Genomic DNA, 21903 nt, shown 5'->3' on the forward strand with positions numbered 1-21903 from the left:
AACTAATCTGTCTCAGAAGAGAAAATGTGGCAAAACTTTGGAAGCCTTTTATTTGGGGAAAGTTTAATATTTGTCAGATTTTGATTTCTTTAGCATAAGTATTAGGATGCATACAGGGCCGTAGCCAGAAAAAAATTTCAGGGGGGGAGAGGGGTTTGAAAATTTCGGGGGGGGGGGGGTTTAACCCCTAGCACACACCCCTCCCCGCTATAAACCTGTCAATATCTGCTTGAGATAGTGCCTGGAGGGGCTCTTAATGTTTTGTGTCTCATAGACTTAGCATGGGGATTTGGTTAACCAGTTAAAATTCATGAGTAAACCAGGTTTTTTTTATAATCTGAAAAATTTCGGGGGGGGGGGGGGGTTGAACCCCTAAAACCGCCCCTCGCTACAGGCCTGGATGCATATAAGTGTACCATTGATGCCTAAGAGAAGCATTTGTTGTTTAAAATTATATCAAAGGCTATCCTGGAAGTTTAAAAATCTTTACTATCTGTACCTCCTTTTGGAGAATAAGAATCTAGAGGCCTAACTCGTTGATCTTGCTATTAGGCTAGCTAGTGTTGGAATTCTGACCTCAAATTGTTGCAGGGAAATAAGCTAAGAGTTTATAATTGGGTAAGATATACTTTATCCAGTGAACAAACATCCATCTTTCTATTATCTGCACTACATAAGTATTAGAATGTGTTAAAAATGCTTCCCTATACATCCTAGCCTCAAACACTAAAGTAACATTAGATGGTAACGGGAAGATTATAAATAAAAATATTTATTATTTGTGACTTCTGAATCTTGGTGGCAGTTTTAGAATCACAGTAATTGCTTAAAACAGTATTCTCGAGCTCTCAAAATTCTGCAGTCTTCTGTGAATGTGATCTGTTATGATCAGATATTTTTATAGCATGAGCTGTATCTATATCACAAAAGAAGTCTATGTGTCTTATTCTGGGCTCTTTTTCTACTTTTATCACTGTTGAAAGAGGAAGTTAATACACTGGATTATTCCATGACACTAGAAGATAGAATGTGCTTTCTTGGGTATAATCTCAGAAGTAGGGAGGGAAGGCATAGTGGTGTAAGGATGGTTGTTATGATAAGGCTTGAGTTCCCTACTTCTCATGTGTAATAAAATCCAGACAAGTTTCTAAATATAGTTACCAGTACTTAAGTCTCTTCAGTGTGGAGTTTAAACAGTCCTAAATTGGATATCTATTTTTCCTAGTTTGTGTTGAGAAGATCATGGATCAGACCTTATAGTTCCAGAGAGTAATAATAAAGTGTCAGATAACAGTATTACAAATGTACATTTTGCTAATTTATATATAACTAAGCAGTACATATCTGGCACATTGATTCCCACGGATAGGACATAAAAGAGCTACTACACAACATCAATAAAAAAAACTATATGTGTTTAAAGAAGATGCTTATTTAACCACTGTTAATGTGGATAATGAAATAGTAGTAATTATTTATGGATCCTGTGGCTCTAACACATGGGCCACTCTGCATCTGCTCTGAACATCCTCAAAGCTGAGCAGTGTTTTGGTTTTTGTATCACATCCTTTGGTGTGGAAAACATAACTTTAATCATTGGACTGGATTTGTTCTTGGTGAGTATATTCAACACATTAAGCAGTGTTATTGTTCTTTCTTGTTGGAGCAAATTATTTTGAAAAGGGTGACGGGCATGTATTAAAGACTTTTAAAACTGGGAGGTGTATATTGGGATGTTCTGCTAGTAACACAGGACTGACTTGTTATGTGAAATGTCACAAATGAAAGATGAGGAAAAAAGGAACCGTAACAGCTCTTCCCCAGACTATATGAAATTGGACACTTTTATCTTGCAGCTTGATCCCAAAGAGGTTTTTAATCCTGCCTAAGACAAAATCTAGTTAGTGTCAACAGCTGGTCATGGCACTGTTGGTATAACCTCTAACTGTAGTTAAGGGCAGTGGAATTTAATGATTTAAGAGAGGAATAAATACACTATCCTGTGGTCTGTTTACTGTATCTCCTCATGTATAAGTCTAAGTTATAGGCAAAAAAATGATCCTGAATACTTAGGTTAACGTATCCGCAGGCCAGTGTCATGATTGTACCTTAACTCTTAACAAAAAAGGAACTATACCCTTCTCTGAATAGAGGGGCAAAAGACGGGGGCTTGTCTATCCCAGGAAAACCTAAAGGAAACACTACCCTTCTCTATTCTTTCTGCCATGCAGCAAATTATGGTGTTTTTGTATGCCACAAGGGATATTATGGTAGTGGGGAATGACCCTTGACTTATCCACAAGTTATACCAAAATCCATAATTTTGGCCCCAAAGCCTGCCCTCGATTTATAGATGATAGACTTATACATGATTATATATGGTATATTTAATTGCTTCTGGTTGAGGGACAAGATATGATGCATTTGCAGAAGCTCGATGTTTGGGAAAGATACTTTGCTAATAATTCATACCTGACTGCCCCAACTGACATTCACTGTCAACTTATCCTCCTTGGTGCTGAACAATTTGCTCACCCATGTTATGCCAAGGACTCAGTCTCCACAGCTACTAAGTTGTCACTGGACAAATGCTGTCATCATGACAACATAGGGAGTCTACTCAAATTTCTGTAGTCCTTCTGAGGGAGGTGTCCATTCGCCTCTGAAAGACTACTGGAGTTTGCTTCATTGGTGATCACCTGTCTTGCAGATTCAGAATCCGAAAAATCATTGAGTGGATTTGAAACGGTGACATCGAACTCATTAGAAGACAGCGTGGATTCCAGCAATACTATAACATCTGATATGTCTGAAAAAAAGCCCTGTAAAAGTGGAGAGCCTCTATCAAATGGCATCAAAAAGCACAGGTAGGATTTTGACAGATGTTGAGAGAGACTTTTTTGGTGCTCTGGACAAAGCCTGTCTGGTCCCCGCAAAATAGACTCGGGAATACTTCCACTTTTCTGTTTGAACAGTCGCGAAACAACAGTTAATCTGAGCATCTTGTGGGCCAGCATTGGGATGGTGAAATATGAAATGAGATTTTAAAAATGTGACTACATTGCAAACTAAATACATGAATTCTTAACAGTGCATATTTTGAACTCATTTTAAATTTGTCTCATTGAAATCAATACCAGTGTCTTGTTTCTTCATGTTTTTTTAATGTGCATCTCTTACTGCATTTTAGTTTCCAGTTACTTGATCCCCTTAGCATTATCTGAATTAATTCTGTGCTAATGTTAGCCAGATATTTTAATATATATTTTAAACAAAAAACATTAAAAACTAAAAGCTTAGGTGCATAAACTTGGAATATGTATATCTACTTTATTTGTTCTTTTTACATGCAGAGGGGACAATAGATCCTCAGTTACATGTAACAAATACCTTGTTTCTCGGGTTTCAGTGAAGGGAGACGTCAATATGGTTACATTTATTTTACTAATTTAAAACATGGTTTAAAATTGATCTATAATTGGCACTTAAATGCTCTGCTTATAGTGATCTTGTTCTTAAATATTGAAAATAAGATGTTTTTTCTCAACAAGTTTTATTTTAAATATGTTGCTTTTTGTTTGTGTCTGAATGCTTTCTCAGTTTCATCCATTCATTCATCCTGTTTAAAGCAAATGTGCTAGTAGCATTCAGAGGTTCAGTGATGGTTATGGTTAGGCTTGGAAAAATTTTTTCAGAATTTCCAGCTACAGCCAGATCTGAGCATTTGGGATTCCCCACTCCTTTGCTCTCAGCTTTGCTGAGTTTAATTGCCATCAAAACGTATAGTGTCTTACATCAGAGGTGACAACTGCTTTGCTTCATCTTGTTTGCTAGCAGAATACAGAGGAAAATACAGTTGTGAAAAGATGAGCACCAGATAATTAAGAAAAATCAGTTAGGATTCTCTTCCCAATTGATTTCCAATATTTTTAGACTAGGAAGCAATGATAAGCTTGAGTGAGCATTAAGTATAAGAAACAAACAGTAATTTTGGCAGGTTTCCATAAGCCTTGTTGTAAAACTCTGTTGGCAGAATTGTAAACAAGAGGTGACTAGGGCCTCCAGGCTCTTACTTGTTCTCTGGTCCCTTGGCATTTGTTTACTTTCTGCAAAGGATGTCTCTCTCTTATTAGGTTTTTGGATTGCTAGATTTAGATGTGCTTTCTATTCTATGCCAGATCTTCTCTAGCCAGATAAGTTTTTAAAACTTTTTTGTGGGCTTTTAAAAATATTTTTTTTAAAATTGCAAGAGGAAAATGTCTTTAGAACTAAAGTTTAGTTGTGTGCCTTAATTATCTGGCTCTCATCTTTTTGCAAGTGTATTGCTGTCTCTGACCTATTGGCTGGCACCACTCAGGGACCTAGTTCTGCAAATGTATCGATGCAGACTGTCAGACCTCTCTGGAAAATGGATCTAAATTTTACTTGGAGCAAACTTCCTCAGGGTACAAGGCTGTTTTTAATTGTCTTGGGATTCTTAAGACATTCATGTATCTTGTTGTATAGTTAAGTTAAAGCTGTAACGTAAGTGTGTGTAAACCATGTTTTGTCATTATTTGTTTGAGTTTCTTTTTTTGTTCTGTATTTTAATTTGTTTGTGTGAAGGGAAAGAAATGTATGTTTTGTCTTTAATCGTATAACTATAGACTATGGAGAAAGTTGTAAATAAATATTTATCATGACACTGGAAGTGTAGTTCTGTTTATATGGCATTTTAAAAAAACAACTGGCCAACATTTAGAACAGGAAAGATTTTGCATGCAAATAAGTAACTTTGTTGATGAAAAAGTAAGAAAGGAGCAGTTGGCTTTGGAGTTACATTTTCTCCTGACAAGTTCACTTTGGAGCTCTTATACTGAGTACAGTTCTCAAAGGAAGATGTGGGGGAAATACATGTAGATAAATCAGTGGAATGTCTTGTGTGCTAATAGATACATTATCTTAAACCACATTAAGAAATAGGGTTGATCATACTTGAGTAAGGCAGTTTTCATCACATGATTTGACATTTTGTTGTTACATGCCTTCAAATCAACTCCAACCCATGGTGACCCTCATTAGGCTTTCATGACAAGAAAAGAGAGAGGAGGCTTACCATTGCATTTGTCAGAGGCCGAGGAAGCATGACTTGCTCAAGATCATCCAGTGGGTTTCCATAACTGAATGGGAATTTGAACCCTGGTGTCCCAGGGTCCTAGTCTAATATCGAAATTACTACACCATGCTGACTGCGTACTCTAGTACACTGAAATTACATGGTCTCTGCAAAAAGCAAGTACCGGTAATCAAAGTTTGTCATATCCCTGGGGAAGCAAAGAGTTCAAAATGTGAAATGTTTTTTAAAGTTACTTCTGAAATCTTTTGGAATGGCATATTGAATAACTGTATTTCAAAAGCCCTAAATGGTTCCAAGCCAAGAAATACATTCTCTGTGGTCTTAACAGTGAGTCAAACACGTGTGGCTATCTTGCATACTAGTTAAGATTTACAGGTCCATCTTTGTACATTTCTATTAACTTCAATATAAACATGAAGAGGGAAACCTATTATTTCATAATATGACATGTAAACTACTGCTCATATGTGTTTTGAGGCAGAAGGAAATGTCCCTTAATTGCCATGGTGCTTCTTTCTAACCAGATAGTTACATAGATATAATTGGAAATCAGAAGAAAGTCCTCATCTGACTGTTACCATACTTCACCAGTACTGCCAGAAAAAAAAAATGGGTTGGAGGCCTGTACTGAAATAGACACCATCTGTCCTAGATGCAAACTGTCAGTGGGAAAAATGAACAGGAAAGATGCTTTCCTCTGCGTGGTTCTTATCCCTCAGTTTGTGTACTTGTTGGTCTCTTTCTGGGGACACGCATCTGACAATCCCAAGGGACTACTGGTTACTTCAGAGCTTTCTGCTAGCCATTGGACCAGGATGGAAAAGATCAGAAATGAATCAGTGGTGGTACTCACATTTTGAATATACCAATTGTTTGTATGGCTTCAGACTTTGTCAGCTTTTTCAGCATATCATAGAAATGTGTTAACTTTTGGAGCTGGGTAGAGGAAAGAAGCTATAGAGCAAAGAGGACATAAATAAATGTAGTAACGAATTCTAGATGGCTGGTCTTCCACAGTACTCCAAATTGGATAAGAACAAAGTAGTTATTATACGAGATGAAGACCACGATGACCTATATATTCAGGGACACAGCAAAAAAGAATGTCATTGTCCACACTACAAATTATTTTGATGAAGATTGACATATTATAGAGTGTTGGAAGTATTTTCACATGACTATTGTAGTACCTAAAACAGTTATGTAAGGTAGGTATTATTCCTACACTTCAGACAGAATCTAAAAGAGTAGATCGACTAAAATTCCATTGGAAATCCACAGCTTACTTTCTCTAAGCCAGTGTTTCCCAAACTGTGCTCCTCCAGGTGTTTTGGACTTCAGCGCCCAGAAATCCCAGCCAGCTTACCAGTTATTAGGAATTTGGGGAACTAAAGTCCAAAACATCTGAAGGAGCACAGTTTGAAGCCATCTGCTAAAATTTACTCCCAGCCCAGTTAATGGATGCTCTTTTGATCATAAATTTCCTCTTCTGTTAGGAATGCAAAATAACATGCTCATTGAAGCTATGCTTTATTTTTAAAAACATCTTTGTATCACAGTTGCAAATGAAAAGTTAGGCAGGTATCATCTTAATGATTTTTAAAGTTATGAGCATTGTTTCTGAAATGGAAAACTTGTGTCTCACTTCTGAATTCTTTTTCAGATACCCTGGACTGAGCCCTTGCCTAATAAAGGGGTCCTCCTATCCTGTCCCTCTTCAAGTAGAATCAAAATGTTAACTGGATGCAGGCCTGTTCTCTAAAGGGACTTCTACTTTTTCCCAGCTATAGTAACTTAGCTAACTGTAAAAAAAAGGGAAAAAAAGAAAAGACAATGAAACAAAAATCAAGCTATGGGGAAAAGGGTATCTTGGCTACAGTTAAAAAGAGTTGGAGAACCATACCTCAAGTACCGCACTCCCCACTTTTGTTCTACAGGAAGGGGAAAGAAATCTTCTAAGTGTACATAGAACACAGGACATGTGCATAATACAGTACAGGTTGAGTTTCCCTTATCTCAAAACCTGAAACTTTTTTGCTGCCAGCTGCCCACCTCTGCCTTTGTGGACTGCGAGCTAGTCACACGGTACTCCACTACTGTCAGAAATTTGATGGGGGAAGCAGGGAGGATCCTATTTACACAAGACCCCTGTAAAAAGCAGATATGCCAGATGCTTCGTGCTTGCCTTCTGCCCATCTAATGGCAGTGTGGGTCATGTATCCTAGAAACAGGCCGTGAGAGTAAGCATGAGCAACCCCAATACCTCAGTACCTGCATCCAGCCGAGAAAGAAAAAGACTCGGGGGAGAAAGACGCAGTTGGAAGTGTTGGGACCTTTGCTTTTTCCAGGCTCCTTGTGTAACTGGAGTCCTCATTTCTCCAGCTTTCTTCCTGTCAGATTTCTGACAGTGGTGGAGTAAGAGCTGCTTGAGGAAAAACAATCAGATTCTGGCCATTTGAATATCCCCCTTTCCCCCTTTTCCTCATTCATCATGCATATGCCGGTACAGGTAATAAAAAGAAACAAAACCAAAATCCACAAACCTCTGATCCCAAGAATTTCAGATAATTGTGACTCAGGCTGTATTTGTGGGATGTCCCTATCTCAGCCTTGTTTTTATCTTCCTAGCCTCCACATTGGCAAATCCTAAATTACTATTGTTTTTGAAGGGACCGAGGAATATATGCAGACTTCTTTGGAGAAAACTGTAGTGTCAAAGTGGTTTTGAATACATTGCATGAATGAGACAAGATAGTGTCTTGTACATAGATTGATGCAGGAAATCAAGTGAAAAGGATTTTTTAAAAATCTGATAAAGTGGCTCTTCAACTTGAATAGTTTGGTAACTTCATGTCAGGATGCAACTTTTAAATGTGTACTTAAAGGGGTTACTTCTGTCTTCTTTGCTGGGATTCATTTGTTTCTGACCTCTTTGGAACTATTCAGCTTGATACTGATCTGAATCAGAAGTCACTGGGAACTGACTTCTGTCCTGTTTTCCTTTCTTCTGAGGGTTTGGTTTCTCCTCTACTGAAAAATGCAGAATATGAAATTTCACATAATGAAACACTAATATTTGAACATGCATGGTGCACACAAGCAGGACATTAACTGAGGTGAATGTGGCCTAAGAAGTCTTGCAGAGGGACAAAAGTAGCTCTCATCCTGAATAGAAGAGAAAATTGTCAGTGAAGGGTGTTTCAGCTATGCCTTGGCTGGACATTAGTCTGAAAAACAAGGACAGTAAGGTTGAACTTACCTGTTTCCTGGGAAAATTTGTCTTTCTAGGAATTTACTAGGTTCTCCATGTGATTCAATAGTATGCTTTCCCTAGAAGTTACCAAAGAGTTGTGTTGAAGGACCTAGCAAATTCCTGATGAGGATACCTCTCTAGGAATCTCTAAATCCTCAAATTAAAATCTAGTATGCAGGGTCCAGAAGTCAACTAATTTAATGGTATTTGTTCCTATCTGTGGGTTTAGGTAACTATGGTCCAATTATGAACATATCCCCTGTGAATACAAAGGCCTTACTGTAGAAGCAAGCACGCAGTCTCTTAATTTGAAAATAGAGGAAAAGAAACCTTGACAAAGAAGCCAGTAATGGGCATAAAGCTGTGTGAATGCTTATAAATATTGAGGGATCTTCTTTCTTAAAGCCTCTGTGAATTCTGTATAGGATTAAGGAAATGCACTGCTGTTGATTGGTCCCAAGAGTGACAAGAAAATACAGTACTGTGGAAAAGAATAACCTCCTTAAAAAAAACACTGCCACCACTTTAACTATCACAATTGCCCCTTAGGATTGATGATTTGGTGAGGTAGTAGAGTTATCTTGCAGAGACTGCCTCATGAAACTGCAAGTCCCGAGATCTCATAGGATTACATCATGGCTGCTAAAGTAGAATCATAGCACCGTAATTATGAAAAGACCCCAGTTGAGTTCACAGGTGCTGTAAAACATAACTTTTCCAAGGAGTGGAGATAAGGAAGTAAACTAGGAAGGTCCACCACACCAAAGTTTTAATTTTTAAAGATATGATCTTTTTTGTGTATCCCTAAAAGTACTCCTTGATCCAGCTTTGTTGTAATAAGACATTTTATCTGCCTCCATGGAGTGGGAATAGATATGTGAAACTGTTTAAATTGTTTCCATGTAAAATCTTAAAATCATAGAGTTGAAAAAGACCGCATGTTCCATCTAGTCCTACCCCCTGCCATGCAGGAAAAGCACAATCAAAGTACAAAGTATAGTTTGGTGATAGAACACTATATTAGGATTGTTTCCTTTCCAGGATAGTGAAGAAAGTCTAATAATAAAACATCAGTTCAGTTACATCCATGCTGTTCATTTTGGTTTTCACCTTGAGAAGAAAAAGACATTATATTCAGGATATTCGGAATAATGGTTCAGGAAACAATATCTTTTAGGAAAAAACTGTATTTTTACTGAAACATCCCAGATAAAATAGCTTAAAAATAAAATGGAACAAATTATACTTAGAATAAAGTCAGATGTTTGAGTGTTTGCCATTTTGTGTTGGAATCTGCCCTGAGTCCCCTCGGGGAGAGTGGGCGGAATAGTCATCCTCATCCTCATCATCATTTCCATATGTGATTGTCCAAATAGTTTGAGATTTTGTCCCCATGTTTTTGATAATATTATCATTCTGGTTTATTATTTGTTAAACATGTTTTGTTTCTCTTAGTCATCCAGTAACTGTTGGCCCGACATAGGAATAATGACTAATCCTTGATGCTTGCAATTTTGTCTTTCCTGTTACAGTAGAAATGGCAAAATCATTCTTGCCTTCTTTAATCTCATAACCTTTTCAGGCAAATTAATGGCCTGTAGGTGGATCAAAATTTGAACATGATATTAGCAACCTAGAAATGAATTGAATAAATAATAAAATATATGATTATCATTGTAGCCTATCTGGCTAAAAGTCCTGAAAGACTGAAGAATCTTTCAATATCAGGCCTGCACAACCTCCTGCCCTCCAGATGTTTTGGCCTTCAGCTTCCACAATTTCTGACCACTAAATAGCTGGCTAGGGCTTCTGGGAGTTGCACCTGGAGGGCCAAAGGTTGTGCAGACCTACTCTATCTGTAGTATAGGCTATGTATTATAGTAGTTGAATGTTTGTGTTGGAAAACTATTACTACCTGTGATCTGCATGTTCACTTTTTCTGTTCCATTATGGGCTCTAGTGAAACTGGTTTGGCAGGCTTCTGTGCTTCAAGCAGGAATTGGAAAAGGCTGCTATTATCTTGCAGAGGCATGACTAGCACGGCTGTGACACCCATCTACATTCTGGTCTGGCGGTTGTGGGAACCTACTGGATGATGCTCATGAAATGTCGCTTTTTTCTTCCACTTTCAATTTGAGATTTAGAGCTTGTAAAAAAAGGGGCACTAGAAATTAGTGCTCGCACCTACCCCTTTGCATTTTGAACAAAGGAGAGGGCCAATTTCATGTGTCTTTCCCCTCCATTGCGTCCTATTGCCTAGTTTTCCATTGGGTTTCCAGCTATTTGGAACACAACCCCTAGCAAAAAGACTATCTGAATTGGTTTCCTATATACCAATGCCATAGTTTAGGTTGCCATTTCACAACACATTTGGTGAGGTTACATGTAACTATTTCTGGAAAATGATTTAAATTATTCATTCCACTTGGGTCACATATAATTATAAATATAAGAGGGGCGAGAGTAGTTACTAGTAGTGTAGATAGATCAATGTTCAGAATTTTGTTCAGGTCAGTATCTTATACATTTTCCTCCAGAGATATGGAATGCATTATTCTGCCAATTTTGGAGTGTAACACCCATCAGCCCTAGCTAGTATCACTAGTGATGAAAAATGATAGGAATTCCAATACAACATTTGTAGATTTATGCATTCCATATTCCTGCTTTGGGTTCAGCTACACTGTAAAATTAATGCAGTTTTGACATCACTTTAACTGCCATGACTCAATGCTATGGAATCGTGGGAAGTGTGATTTGGTGGGGCTCGAGTACTGTTGGCCTGAGAAGACTAAAAGATATAGTAAAGCTACAATTCTATGATTCCATGGCTATTGAAGCACATTAATTCTGCAGTTTAGATGCACCTTTCTTCTGTAGATAAGCATATTGTTTGTGATTAATCAGCCTGGTCTCTTGCTTCCATTCCGATATAGGACAAGCCTGCCTTCTCCAATGTTTTCCAGAAATGATTTCAGTATTTGGAGCATCTTAAGAAAGTGCATTGGAATGGTATGTAGTTGCAATAAAGATGTCCGCCCATAGTTTGTACTAAAATGTATGATTATATCCTGGTACAAAAGGATTCCAATTAATACATGTGTACAATTTCGATATACATGTGTGTATTGTCTTATCTGTGGTGCTGTGGATAGAAGACATTGACATGTGGTTCTGAACTATTTCACTATAGTTCTCAGCCTTTTCAATGTCTGTAATTCACCCAGAGGTGAATAATGGACAAGTTCCAAAAAGTTTCTAAGACGCCTCATTAAAATGAAATAGAGGATAAAAATAGCAATAGAAAACCAGAGATTGAGTCACTGCCACAAGACACCGCACACACACACATAAAGGTAGAAATGTCAGACATAAAAAAATATTCCACTGAGATGCTGAGACACCAGGAAGCATCTGTAAATGTTGAAATTCTTTGCCAAGTTTTCACAAAGTCTAGAATTATTTTCAAATGAATTATTTGTGTTACTTTCAACCAAGCAGAACATGAAAAGGAGAGCACAGGCTATGAATTGGAAGGTCTTAATCCAAATATAATCTCAATTTCAGCAAGATGTTATTTCTTTTCTTAACCACTCTTGCCATTAAGACAAGTATTCACATCACAATTTACTGTAAAGGTTACCCTTGACAGCATGTCTAGCTTCATGATTGCTGTAGAAGTTCTTTAACTTTGAAAAGTAGGCTTATGTGAAGAAGCCTATTTCTTTCTCTTTATATTGCTCCGTTCTCCAATTTCCCCTATTCAAAATTATCAGGATTGTGTTTTTTGTTTGTTTGTTTGTTTTTTGCAATGGTACTGACAAGTCACTTTCAAAATTGGTAACAAGGTAATGTATGTAAATTGGTGTACATCTTAACACTGTTTTTAACATTCTACTAGGAGCTGTCCAAGATCACTATGCCGGTAATTTTTAATGAGCCGCTAAGTTTCCTACAGCGACTGACGGAATACATGGAACACACATACTTAATTCATAAAGCCAGCTCACTTTCTGACCCCATAGAAAGAATGCAGGTACTTCTACTTTGGAAAGTTGCATGTGCTTTGTTATTGTTTTTAAAGTAGATACCCAGCGGTTGAATAACTAACCTGCTAGATTCGTTTTAAGTGCTGCTTAATGTGGAAATAGTTTTGATTGTCTCTCTGTCTTTCCCCCGGTCTCTCTCTCAGATCTTTGTGTGTGCTACTGCACTGCTTTTTCCATATGAGAATGAATTCAACAAAATAGTATGTAGCAGGATTTTTGGGGTTATATTTACAGTGGTAAATATGTATTTAAACTGCTTCCCTCCCCAGTCTGTAGCTGCGTTTGCTGTCTCTGCTGTCGCCTCTCAGTGGGAACGAACAGGAAAGCCATTCAACCCATTACTTGGAGAGACATATGAACTGGTCAGGTAATAAATACTTAATGAATTCAACTGCCTAGCTTAATGAGCAGATCCAACTATATCCTCTTGGACATGCGGTATAACTAGTCTGTGTGTGTTATATGCTATGCTAAAGACACTACGTAGTGACAGTAATTAAGACTTTTGCCAGGCAGTGCTGTTAAATGTCCATTCTGGAAAATGCAATAGGATTATCGTCCAATATGGTATTGGTTTAAACATTACTTGCTCATGTTTTTAGCTGCACCAATGCTAACTGACTTGAACTGGTTTTGCCTTTGATGGACAGCATGTTTAAATCGAGCAAATTTTAAATTCATGTTACTTCTTTTGCGTTAATTGTTCTGTCAATCTGTTAGGTTTTTTGATATTGCCATTAAGTATTATGTTTTTATTTTTGCTTTTTTTATATTGTGGTTTATTTTTGTTAGGTTATGATATTATTGTTTATGTATCATGTTGTAATTTTGTAATTTGTGTTTTGCACTGTGTTTTTACTTCTTGTAAGCCGCCCCGAGTCCTGTTTGGAGAGGGGGCAGGATATAAATAAAGATGATGATGATGATGATGATGATTATTATTATGTGATACTTAAGTTTTTGTTCTTGAATTTCCTTTTTTTGGACAATCCTTGTATGTCAGTGACTTCTTTTGAAGTCTGTTTGCAACTATAGCTCAACTATCTCTTTCTGTGTTTAGAGAAGATCTCGGATTCAGACTCATTTCGGAACAAGTTAGTCATCATCCACCAGTCAGTGCTTTTTATGCAGAAGGCCTGAGTAACGACTTCGTGTTTCATGGTTCCATTTATCCTAAACTCAAGTTCTGGGGAAAGAGCGTTGAAGCTGAACCTAAGGGACTAATAACTCTACAACTACTTGAGTAAGTACGTCACACAACTTTGCTGTATTATAGTTGTAATAGAAAAAAAATGTTAGTAGCATGTATATTGCATTACTGCATGAATTGTACTATAAAATTGTACTACTAAATTCTTTTTCTGGCAGAGATGGGATCACATTAGCATGAAAGATAAGAGGAAGGAGAGCTAGGGGGACTGAGCTTAGGCAAGAAAAGATTTCACTTCCAAGGCAGATGGTTCAGGTTGCTGCCTTCGGCACCTGTGGATCAGCTGGCTATTTGGGCCTCATCTACCTATATAAGTGGTTTTCAACCTGTGGGTCTCCAGATATTTTGGCCTTCAACTCCCAGAAATCCCAACAGCTGGTAAACTGGCTGGGATTTCTAGGAGTTGTAGGCCAAAACACCTGGGGACCCACAGGTTGAGAACCACTGATCTATATAAAAGAGTGTGTGTGTGTTTGTGTGTGTATCTCTGCACCATAAAGGTTATTGCTGGGCAATGTGGCCATCTTTGATGTCACTGAATTGGCTGTTGCTAGGTGAAGGATTGTTGCTAGGTGAAGTGGTCCTATGTGATGTCATTGGGAAAGACAGGTGACATTTTAATCAGAGGAAGGAAGAAAAGAAAGAAAAAAGGGAAAGAAATGAAAGAAGGTGGGGAGGGAAGAGGAAGAGAAAGAAGAAAGAAGAGAAGAGAAAGGGGAAAAATAGGAGGGGGGGGGGGAGGAAGGAAGGAAGCAAGCAAAAATGAGGGCAGCGGCCTCTCCGACACCCAGGCAGTACAAGGTTTATATTGAAGGCTCTTCTTCACTCTGTGCAAATGTAGAATAGATGGTTCCCATGCAGCTGTGAAAGCTGAATACAGCCCAAGATCAGGCATTGTGGGAGACTAAGGGGTGAGGAGAGTTAATTCGGGCTGGATGGGAGCTTGACTGAATGTGTTAAGAGAACAGCAAAGTTGTGCATCCCTTTCTTTAATTCCAAAATCCAAAAAATGTCCATATGAATGGGTGATACATTGACAACTTTGCTTTCTGGTGGTTCAGTGTACACAAACTTCATTTCACGCACAAGATAATTAAAATGTTATGTTTTCAGGTGGCGCAGCGGGTTATACTGCTGAGCTTCTGAACTTGCTGACTGAAAGGTCAGCGGTTCGAATCCAGGGAGCAGTGTGAGCTCCCGCTGTTAACTCCGGCTTCTGCCAACTGAACAGTTCAAAAACATGCAAATGGGAAGAGATCATAGGTACCGCTCTGGCGGGAAAGTAACGGCATTCCGTGAGTCATTCCGGCCACATGAACTTGGAGGTGTCTCCAGACAATGCCAGCTCTTCGGTTTAGAAATGGAGATGAGCACCAAACCCCAGAGTCGGACACGACTAGACTTAATGTCAGAGAAAATCCTTTTCCTTTCCCTTTATATAAGGTCTATGCTCTTAGCCTGACATTCAGCCCATAGATCAGCCTTTCCTATCCTGGTGCCCTCCAGGCTCTCATCAGCCACTGCTGCTATGGCTAATGGTTAGGAATACTGGGAGTTGTAGACTAAGACTACTGGAGGACTCCAGGTTGAAGAAAGCTGTCCTAAGCACTGTTTTTAGCTCTTTTTATGAGATGTTACAGGCAGGAGTCAGTGTGATAGACTTTGCTGTGCTGTTTCGTTTTGCTTCTGGCTATTGCAAGGCTAGTTGTCAAGCTGCCCTCACTACTATCTTTACTAAGAGCATGGTATCATTACCATCTTAAAAAGATGTGGAATATTTGACCACAATCAGCAGGCATCCAGTTAACTAGTATCCTAACCTTAGGGAGGGTGGCTGTATCCCTTGAATCTTATACACCAGGCATGGGCAAACCTGGGCCCTCCGGGTGTTTTGAACTTCAACTCCCACAATTCCTAACAGCCATAGCAGTGAGGAGCAAACTCAGCAAAAATGGCGTATCATCTTGCCATCCCATGGAGAGTATTGGCTTGAACACATTGGTCTGTTGTCTCTCTGAAATATCCTAGTCCATTCTAGTCCTTGTGTTGTATATGAAGTCCCTATAGAATCCAACTAGTAACTGGGTCTTATCAGATATTTAGCTAGAGCTGTTGTGTATTCTTGTAACTGAATTTAGCAAGGCACAGTTTGATGACAAGGCACTGTTTTTGTATGCAGAAAGTGCCTCAATCTGGAAAGGCAGCTTGTTATGTTCCCGTCAAAGGATGTCACTTGTATTATTTCAGGCTGATAGAAATATGCGCTTTGTCACTGCTGGGCTGCAGGCTAGTTTTCATATTAGTTTAGATATTAGTAAGGTGTGCATGCCTTTTTAATTGGAATAACTAGAGTACTGTTTTGATAGAATTCTCAGTCTCTACTACACATGCTGTCTAAACAAAATAGACAGCATTTGACCTGAAATAAATTAACCAGGGCCAGCAATGTGCTTAGTTTGAAAATGACCTGATTTAGAGGCATCCAAGAGTTAAAGTGTCTCTGGGAACAGGGGAGCTGTTGTGTTCAGCATGCAAATATCTAGTTTGTGTCAGCGGAATAATGTGCTGGAACTACTACCTCAAAGAGTGCATCAAATCAGCATTTTCTTTTGTTTCTGTGGCTGGATCTATACTACCAAATTATGCAGCTTGAACTGCGTTATATAGTCAGTGTAGAACCCATACGCAGTTTGAACAGTGTATATAGTCAGTGTGTGTATACCCATATGCAATTTTACCTGCATTGAACTGTCCATATAATTCAGTTCAAATGGCATTATTTTGCAGTGTAGTTCCAGCCTGTGTGTACGGCCAGTACATACTGCAATATTTGACTTCTTCTCAGTGGCAAAAATGGTTTAGAAATCCGCATTTAGTTATCTTTTTAAAAATAATGGTAAGGATATGTGGCTTTAACAGCCTGTGTTCTCTTTTTAACTCCAGACACGATGAAGCATACACATGGACAAATCCTACATGCTGTGTACATAATATTATTGTGGGCAAGCTTTGGATTGAGCAATATGGGAATGTGGAAATAACCAATCACAAGTAAGATAGAAATTTGGCCTTACTACTTGTTTTGAAAATGCTGCGGGCTCTGTTTATAACATCTGTGAACTGTGTATACAGAGCAGTTTTTAAAAACTCAACATAATGTTGCTTGGAAGAATTTCGTATTAAGTGATATGAGCGTCTCTAATTTGTCATTCTCTCAGACACAAAACATGGCTGGAATGTGCTCATTCACAGCTGTTTCCTTGGTGATGTCAGACCACATTATGTTACGACTTTACAGTGGGTCAGAAATCCAATCTATGTGTTGAATGTTTGCAGAAGACCTTTATATTTAACTTTTCCCAAAAGATCCTCTTAATTATTAAGTCTGGAAAAAATGAGGCAGATATAATCATACTTTAGTGTAAATTTTAAGAGGTTGAAGCTTAACTTGAAATGTTTTCCACAGAACTGGAGAAAAATGTATGTTAAATTTCAAACCCTGCGGTCTTTTTGGAAAGGAATTACACAAGGTAGAAGGCTATATTCAAGATAAAAGGTAAATAAGATGCTTTTTGTTAAAATTACTAAATACATTTTCAAAGGGCTTGAAGTTTTTAATTCATATAGAGTACTTGGAATAAAAATGTGAACTATGTGTGCTTTTTTTTTTGGCTCATAGAGACTTCTGTCCTAATACCTTGCCCTCTACCAACCTTGTCCAAATTCCTGCAAAGAGGAATCCTAGGTGTCACCGTTGATTAGAGCAGTGGTTTCCACCTTCCTAATGCCGTGACCCCTTAATACAGTTCCTCATGTTGTGGTGACCCCCAACCATAACATTATTTTTGTTGCTACTTCATAACTGTCATTTTCTACTGTTATGAATTGTAATGTAAATATCTCATATGCTGGATGTATTTTTCATTCACTGGACCAAATTACCCAATATGCCCAAATTTGGGCGTATTGGGGGGGGGGGGGGGGGAGATAATTTTGTCATTTGGGAGTTGTAGTTGCTGGGATTTATAGTACATCTACAATCAAAGAGCATTCTAAACTCCACCAACAATAGAATTGAACCAAACTTGGCACACAGAACTCCCATGACCAACAGGAAATACTGGAAGGGTTTGGTGGGCCTTGACCTTGAGTTTTGGAGTTGTAGTTTACCTACATCCAGAGAGCACTGTGGACTCAAACAATGATGGATTTGGACCAAACTTGGTATGGATACTCAATATGCCTAAATGTGAACACTGGTGAAGTTTGGGGAAAATATACCATGACATTTGGGAGTTGTAGTTGCTGGAATTTATAGTTCACCTACAATCAAAGAACCCTTTGAACCCCACCAATGATAGAATTGAGCCAAACTTCCCACACAGAACCCCCATGACCAACAGAAAATACTAGTCTTTGGTGACCCCTCTGAACCCCCCTCGCAACCCCCCCAGGGGTCCCGGCCCCCAGGTTGAGAAACGCTGGATTAGAGGATATTGCTGGTGCTTCATTCCATCATATCTTGTCTAGTAGCTTCATTCTCAGTGCCTTTCCCCAACATTTCTCATTAGTTTTTCAACATTAACTGTTTCTCTCTTGATTTTGTGCAAAATGCAAAGCCGAATACTAGCATTATCTACAATTCTATTATTTATGATCTTGGATTTTTTGTTTGGGGACAGCAAAAAGAAACTGTGTGCACTCTATGGAAAGTGGACTGAATGTTTGTACAGCACTGACCTTGCTACTTTTGAAGCTTATAAAAAGAATGACAAGAAAAACACAGACGAGAAGAAGAACAATAAGCAGGTACTTACAGAAAAATGTAGAATAGCAAATTACTCACTAAAGGTAGAACGGGAGTAAATAATTGAAAATAACATGAAGGATTTGGAAGTGCTTTTGCAACCCCTTTGCTTTACCAGAACTGCTGGAAATTTTCAAAATCAAGCTTTACCAATCTAGTTTGCAGCATGTATTATTCACAAGGCAGTTAGTGACTTCATAAAGCTATGGCCTGTTCCTCTTGTTTCCCTTCTCATTTCGGACATAAAGGAATTGAGGTCTTAGTTTATACCAGTGGTTTTCAACCTGTGGGTCCCCAGATGTTTTGGCCTTCAACTCCCAGAAATCCTAACAGCTGATAAACTGGCTTCAGTTTCTGGGAGTTATATGCCAAAACACCTGGGGACCCACAGGTTGAGAACCACTGTTTAAACAAACCAAGATCTTCATCATACCTAAACCTGCATATGAAAGAAGAGGAGGAACAAGACAGGCGCAAACTGTACTTTTAGTCTCCATGCTTCATAAACCATAGTTTATGAAGCTGCAAACTATTGTCTGAATTGGGCCTTTGTCCTCTTTGGCAGATATGATTGTATCTTATATTTCTGTAATTAGAAGATCCTTGTAGTGAGCTCTTTACATCCATTACGGTGAATGTGCAATTACGTTTTTTCTCCTGATCCTTGATTAATCCTTGCAAACAGCACTGAATGAGGAAGATATGCTTATGAAACACTCATTTGGGGGAAAGGCAGGATAATAATATAATAAATAAATTAGTTCTGCTGACAAAGGGGTTTATAATCTCAAGCTGTTTAGAATTAGATCTAAGTGGAATTCCTTTTGATTCTAAAAATGTGGGGTGAAACGCTTACTGCCATGCCTGGCTTTTGTGTCCCAAACACCTCATGACCTTTACATGCATCAAACCTTTCTTCACCACCTTCTTAAACCCAGCTGAACATCTCAAGAATTATGCATACATTATGCAAACATAAGAAGCTCAAAAGGCTTCTTCATCAGGCATGAATGTTAAAAGTCATTTTGGGAGAAGGAAAGTGACGATGGTGGGTCACACAGCTTCATCCATCATCATATTCCTTCGGCTAAATTGACTTTTAACATCCATTCCTGATCAAGAAGCCTTTTGAGCTTCTTACATTTGCAGAATGTATTTTGAAATGTTTGTTTAGTCTAATGAATTTATCACTGAAATGTGCTTTTTGCGTTTCACTGCCATATGAAAAATTGGGCTTTTTCTGCATTCTGTAAGTGATCTCAAACACTGCTCCTTTGGGGTTGGTGCCAAATACATGGCAGAAAAATGGCCAAATCTTTTGAAATAACTTCCTGAAATTATACAAAATAAAAGCAAATTTACTTTTATTCATCTCTAAACACAAGGTGAAGTAAATCTCCATAATTTTGGTGGAAAAGATTTAAGCACATGTTTATCTTTTGCCGGAGTCGTTCCACTGTTGTGTATATATGTTCATATTGGACCCATTATGCTATGTTTGTAATGTTTACAACTTCAGATGCCCTCCTAAACACTCTGGTGGTGATTCATTAGATTGCTGCTTGCACTCAGCCTTCAGTACCTATTATTGGGAATATGGAAAGGCTCTGGAGATTTACTGCTGTCTTCAAGACAGCACCTGTAGAGAGCTGAGGGAACAGGAGGAGAAGAAAAGAAAAACAAAGCATTCATATGTGTTCCTTTTGCCTAGTTTTCAGAATCGGGGTTTATAGGAGGTTACTAATGTTATGAAGTGAAATAACAACAACAAGAAAATACTTTAAACATGAAAGTTTTCTTTGTCTTGTGATGATACAAGGAAAATGGATAGCATAGAAAAATATTTCCATAAACCTGCTGGAAAACCATCTCTCAGGGTCTGGTGGGAACATGAGAGAAGGCCTTCTTGGTTGCTGCTTCCAGTCATTGAAATTCCCCCCCATCGGCAAGCTGGGATGGATCCCTCAATGTTGTCCTTCCATCAACAGATAAACAAGACTGCAGGGGCTTTTAATAAAATGTTTTTGCTTGACTTGCATCTTTGTCTTTTCAGTAGATTTGTTTAAAGTATTTTTATAGATAAATAATTTACAATTTTACATGTCTTTAAATGTATCTTTATTAGTATTTCCTTTTATCTATACAGTCAGTCGTCTGTATCCACAGATTCTGCACTCATGGATTCAACCATGAGGCAGAATCCATGGAGTTTTAAATACTATTTTAAGTGTATTTATTCTATTTTAACTAAATCCACACAGCACTATTTAATTGTTTTTTTTTAATTTTTAAGATCGTCAGGGGAGGCCCTGCTCTCGAACCCACCTCCCTCGCAAGCGCGACTGGTGGGGACGAGAGATAGGGCCTTCTCAATGGTGCCCCCCCAGCTGTGGAGCTCCCTCCCTAGCGATATCAGATCAGCTCCCTCCCTCCTGGCCTTTAGAAAGAGAGTAAAAACGTGGCTGTGGGAGCAGGCCTTTGATAGATAGTGCAGTGCAATGATTTTATCTGGAAATCATTCAGTAGATTATGGAACGGCTTTAGACCTTGACTTTGGATGATGTGTCTCATATTGGAATGTATTTTAATTACGTTTTTATGTCTGTTTTAATTTTAATAATTTTATTCATGTCTGTTTTATGCCCAAGGCACTGCACAGGTGCCGTTTGTCAGCCGCCTTGAGTCCCTCTCGGGGTAGAGAAAGGCGGGATATAAATATTGTAAATAAATAAAAATAAATAAATATAATAATAATCAACATTATCATCCACAGCTTGAAAATATTGAAAAGGGGAAATTCAAATTTTAAAGAAGCAAACCCTGATTTTTGCCATTTTATACAAAGGACATTTACTATACCATTGTTTATAATGGGACTTGAGCATTCATGGGTTTTGGTATACATGAGGGTCCTGGAACCAAACGCCAATGGATACCAAGGGTCCACTGTAATTCATGTAAAGTGCATTGAGTCTATTTTGGAAGAAAGTCTGGGTATAAGTGAATTTTGAAAAATGTGGCTTGTTGTGGAAACAAGGATTGCTAATAAAGCTTCAGTGGAAGCCCCTTTTCCTCATGATAACGCTTTCAGAACTGAATTTCCCTTCCAGGGAGTAGATTTCTCTCACTTCCTGTTATCTCACCTCCATTTGTAACTATGAGTCATTTGTAAGTTGGATGTACTGCCCGTACTGTTATCATCACTCAGTGGCAAACAACGACAAAACCCCAATTACTTATTTTGATCTAGCAGAGATACTTCGAAGAATGTTATTGTGTAGCTTCTTGATTTGATGTTCTGTATTTCACGTGTTTCCTTCTTTTAGACAGGCAGCTCTGAAGAACCAGATGAGATTCCCTTGCCAAATTCAGAAAGTGTCTGCGTAATACCAGGAAGCATATTATTATGGAAGATAGCTCCAAGGCCTTCGAACTCAACACAGGTGAAGTAGACCCTTGACTTTGTAC

At 38.3% G+C, this 21903-nt stretch overlaps 1 protein-coding gene across 4 annotated transcripts in view; it reads left to right on the plus strand.

Moving 5' to 3' along the window:
• The window catches only part of osbpl1a (oxysterol binding protein like 1A), a 107124-nt gene that overhangs the window by 74020 nt on the left and 11201 nt on the right, over positions 1 to 21903 (plus strand). For all 4 annotated transcript variants that reach the window (XM_016992888.2, XM_062980437.1, XM_062980438.1 and 1 more), the window contains exons 17-25: positions 2711 to 2867; positions 11306 to 11381; positions 12271 to 12405; positions 12688 to 12785; positions 13479 to 13661; positions 16572 to 16679; positions 17095 to 17184; positions 18311 to 18437; positions 21762 to 21878. In XM_016992888.2, coding sequence (XP_016848377.2) covers positions 2711 to 2867; positions 11306 to 11381; positions 12271 to 12405; positions 12688 to 12785; positions 13479 to 13661; positions 16572 to 16679; positions 17095 to 17184; positions 18311 to 18437; positions 21762 to 21878 — 1091 coding nt within the window. The remainder of the gene's footprint in view (positions 1 to 2710; positions 2868 to 11305; positions 11382 to 12270; positions 12406 to 12687; positions 12786 to 13478; positions 13662 to 16571; positions 16680 to 17094; positions 17185 to 18310; positions 18438 to 21761; positions 21879 to 21903) is intronic.

The sequence above is a fragment of the Anolis carolinensis genome, chromosome 4, assembly GCF_035594765.1.
Source record: "Anolis carolinensis isolate JA03-04 chromosome 4, rAnoCar3.1.pri, whole genome shotgun sequence".
Classification (NCBI taxonomy): Eukaryota; Metazoa; Chordata; class Lepidosauria; order Squamata; family Dactyloidae; genus Anolis; species Anolis carolinensis.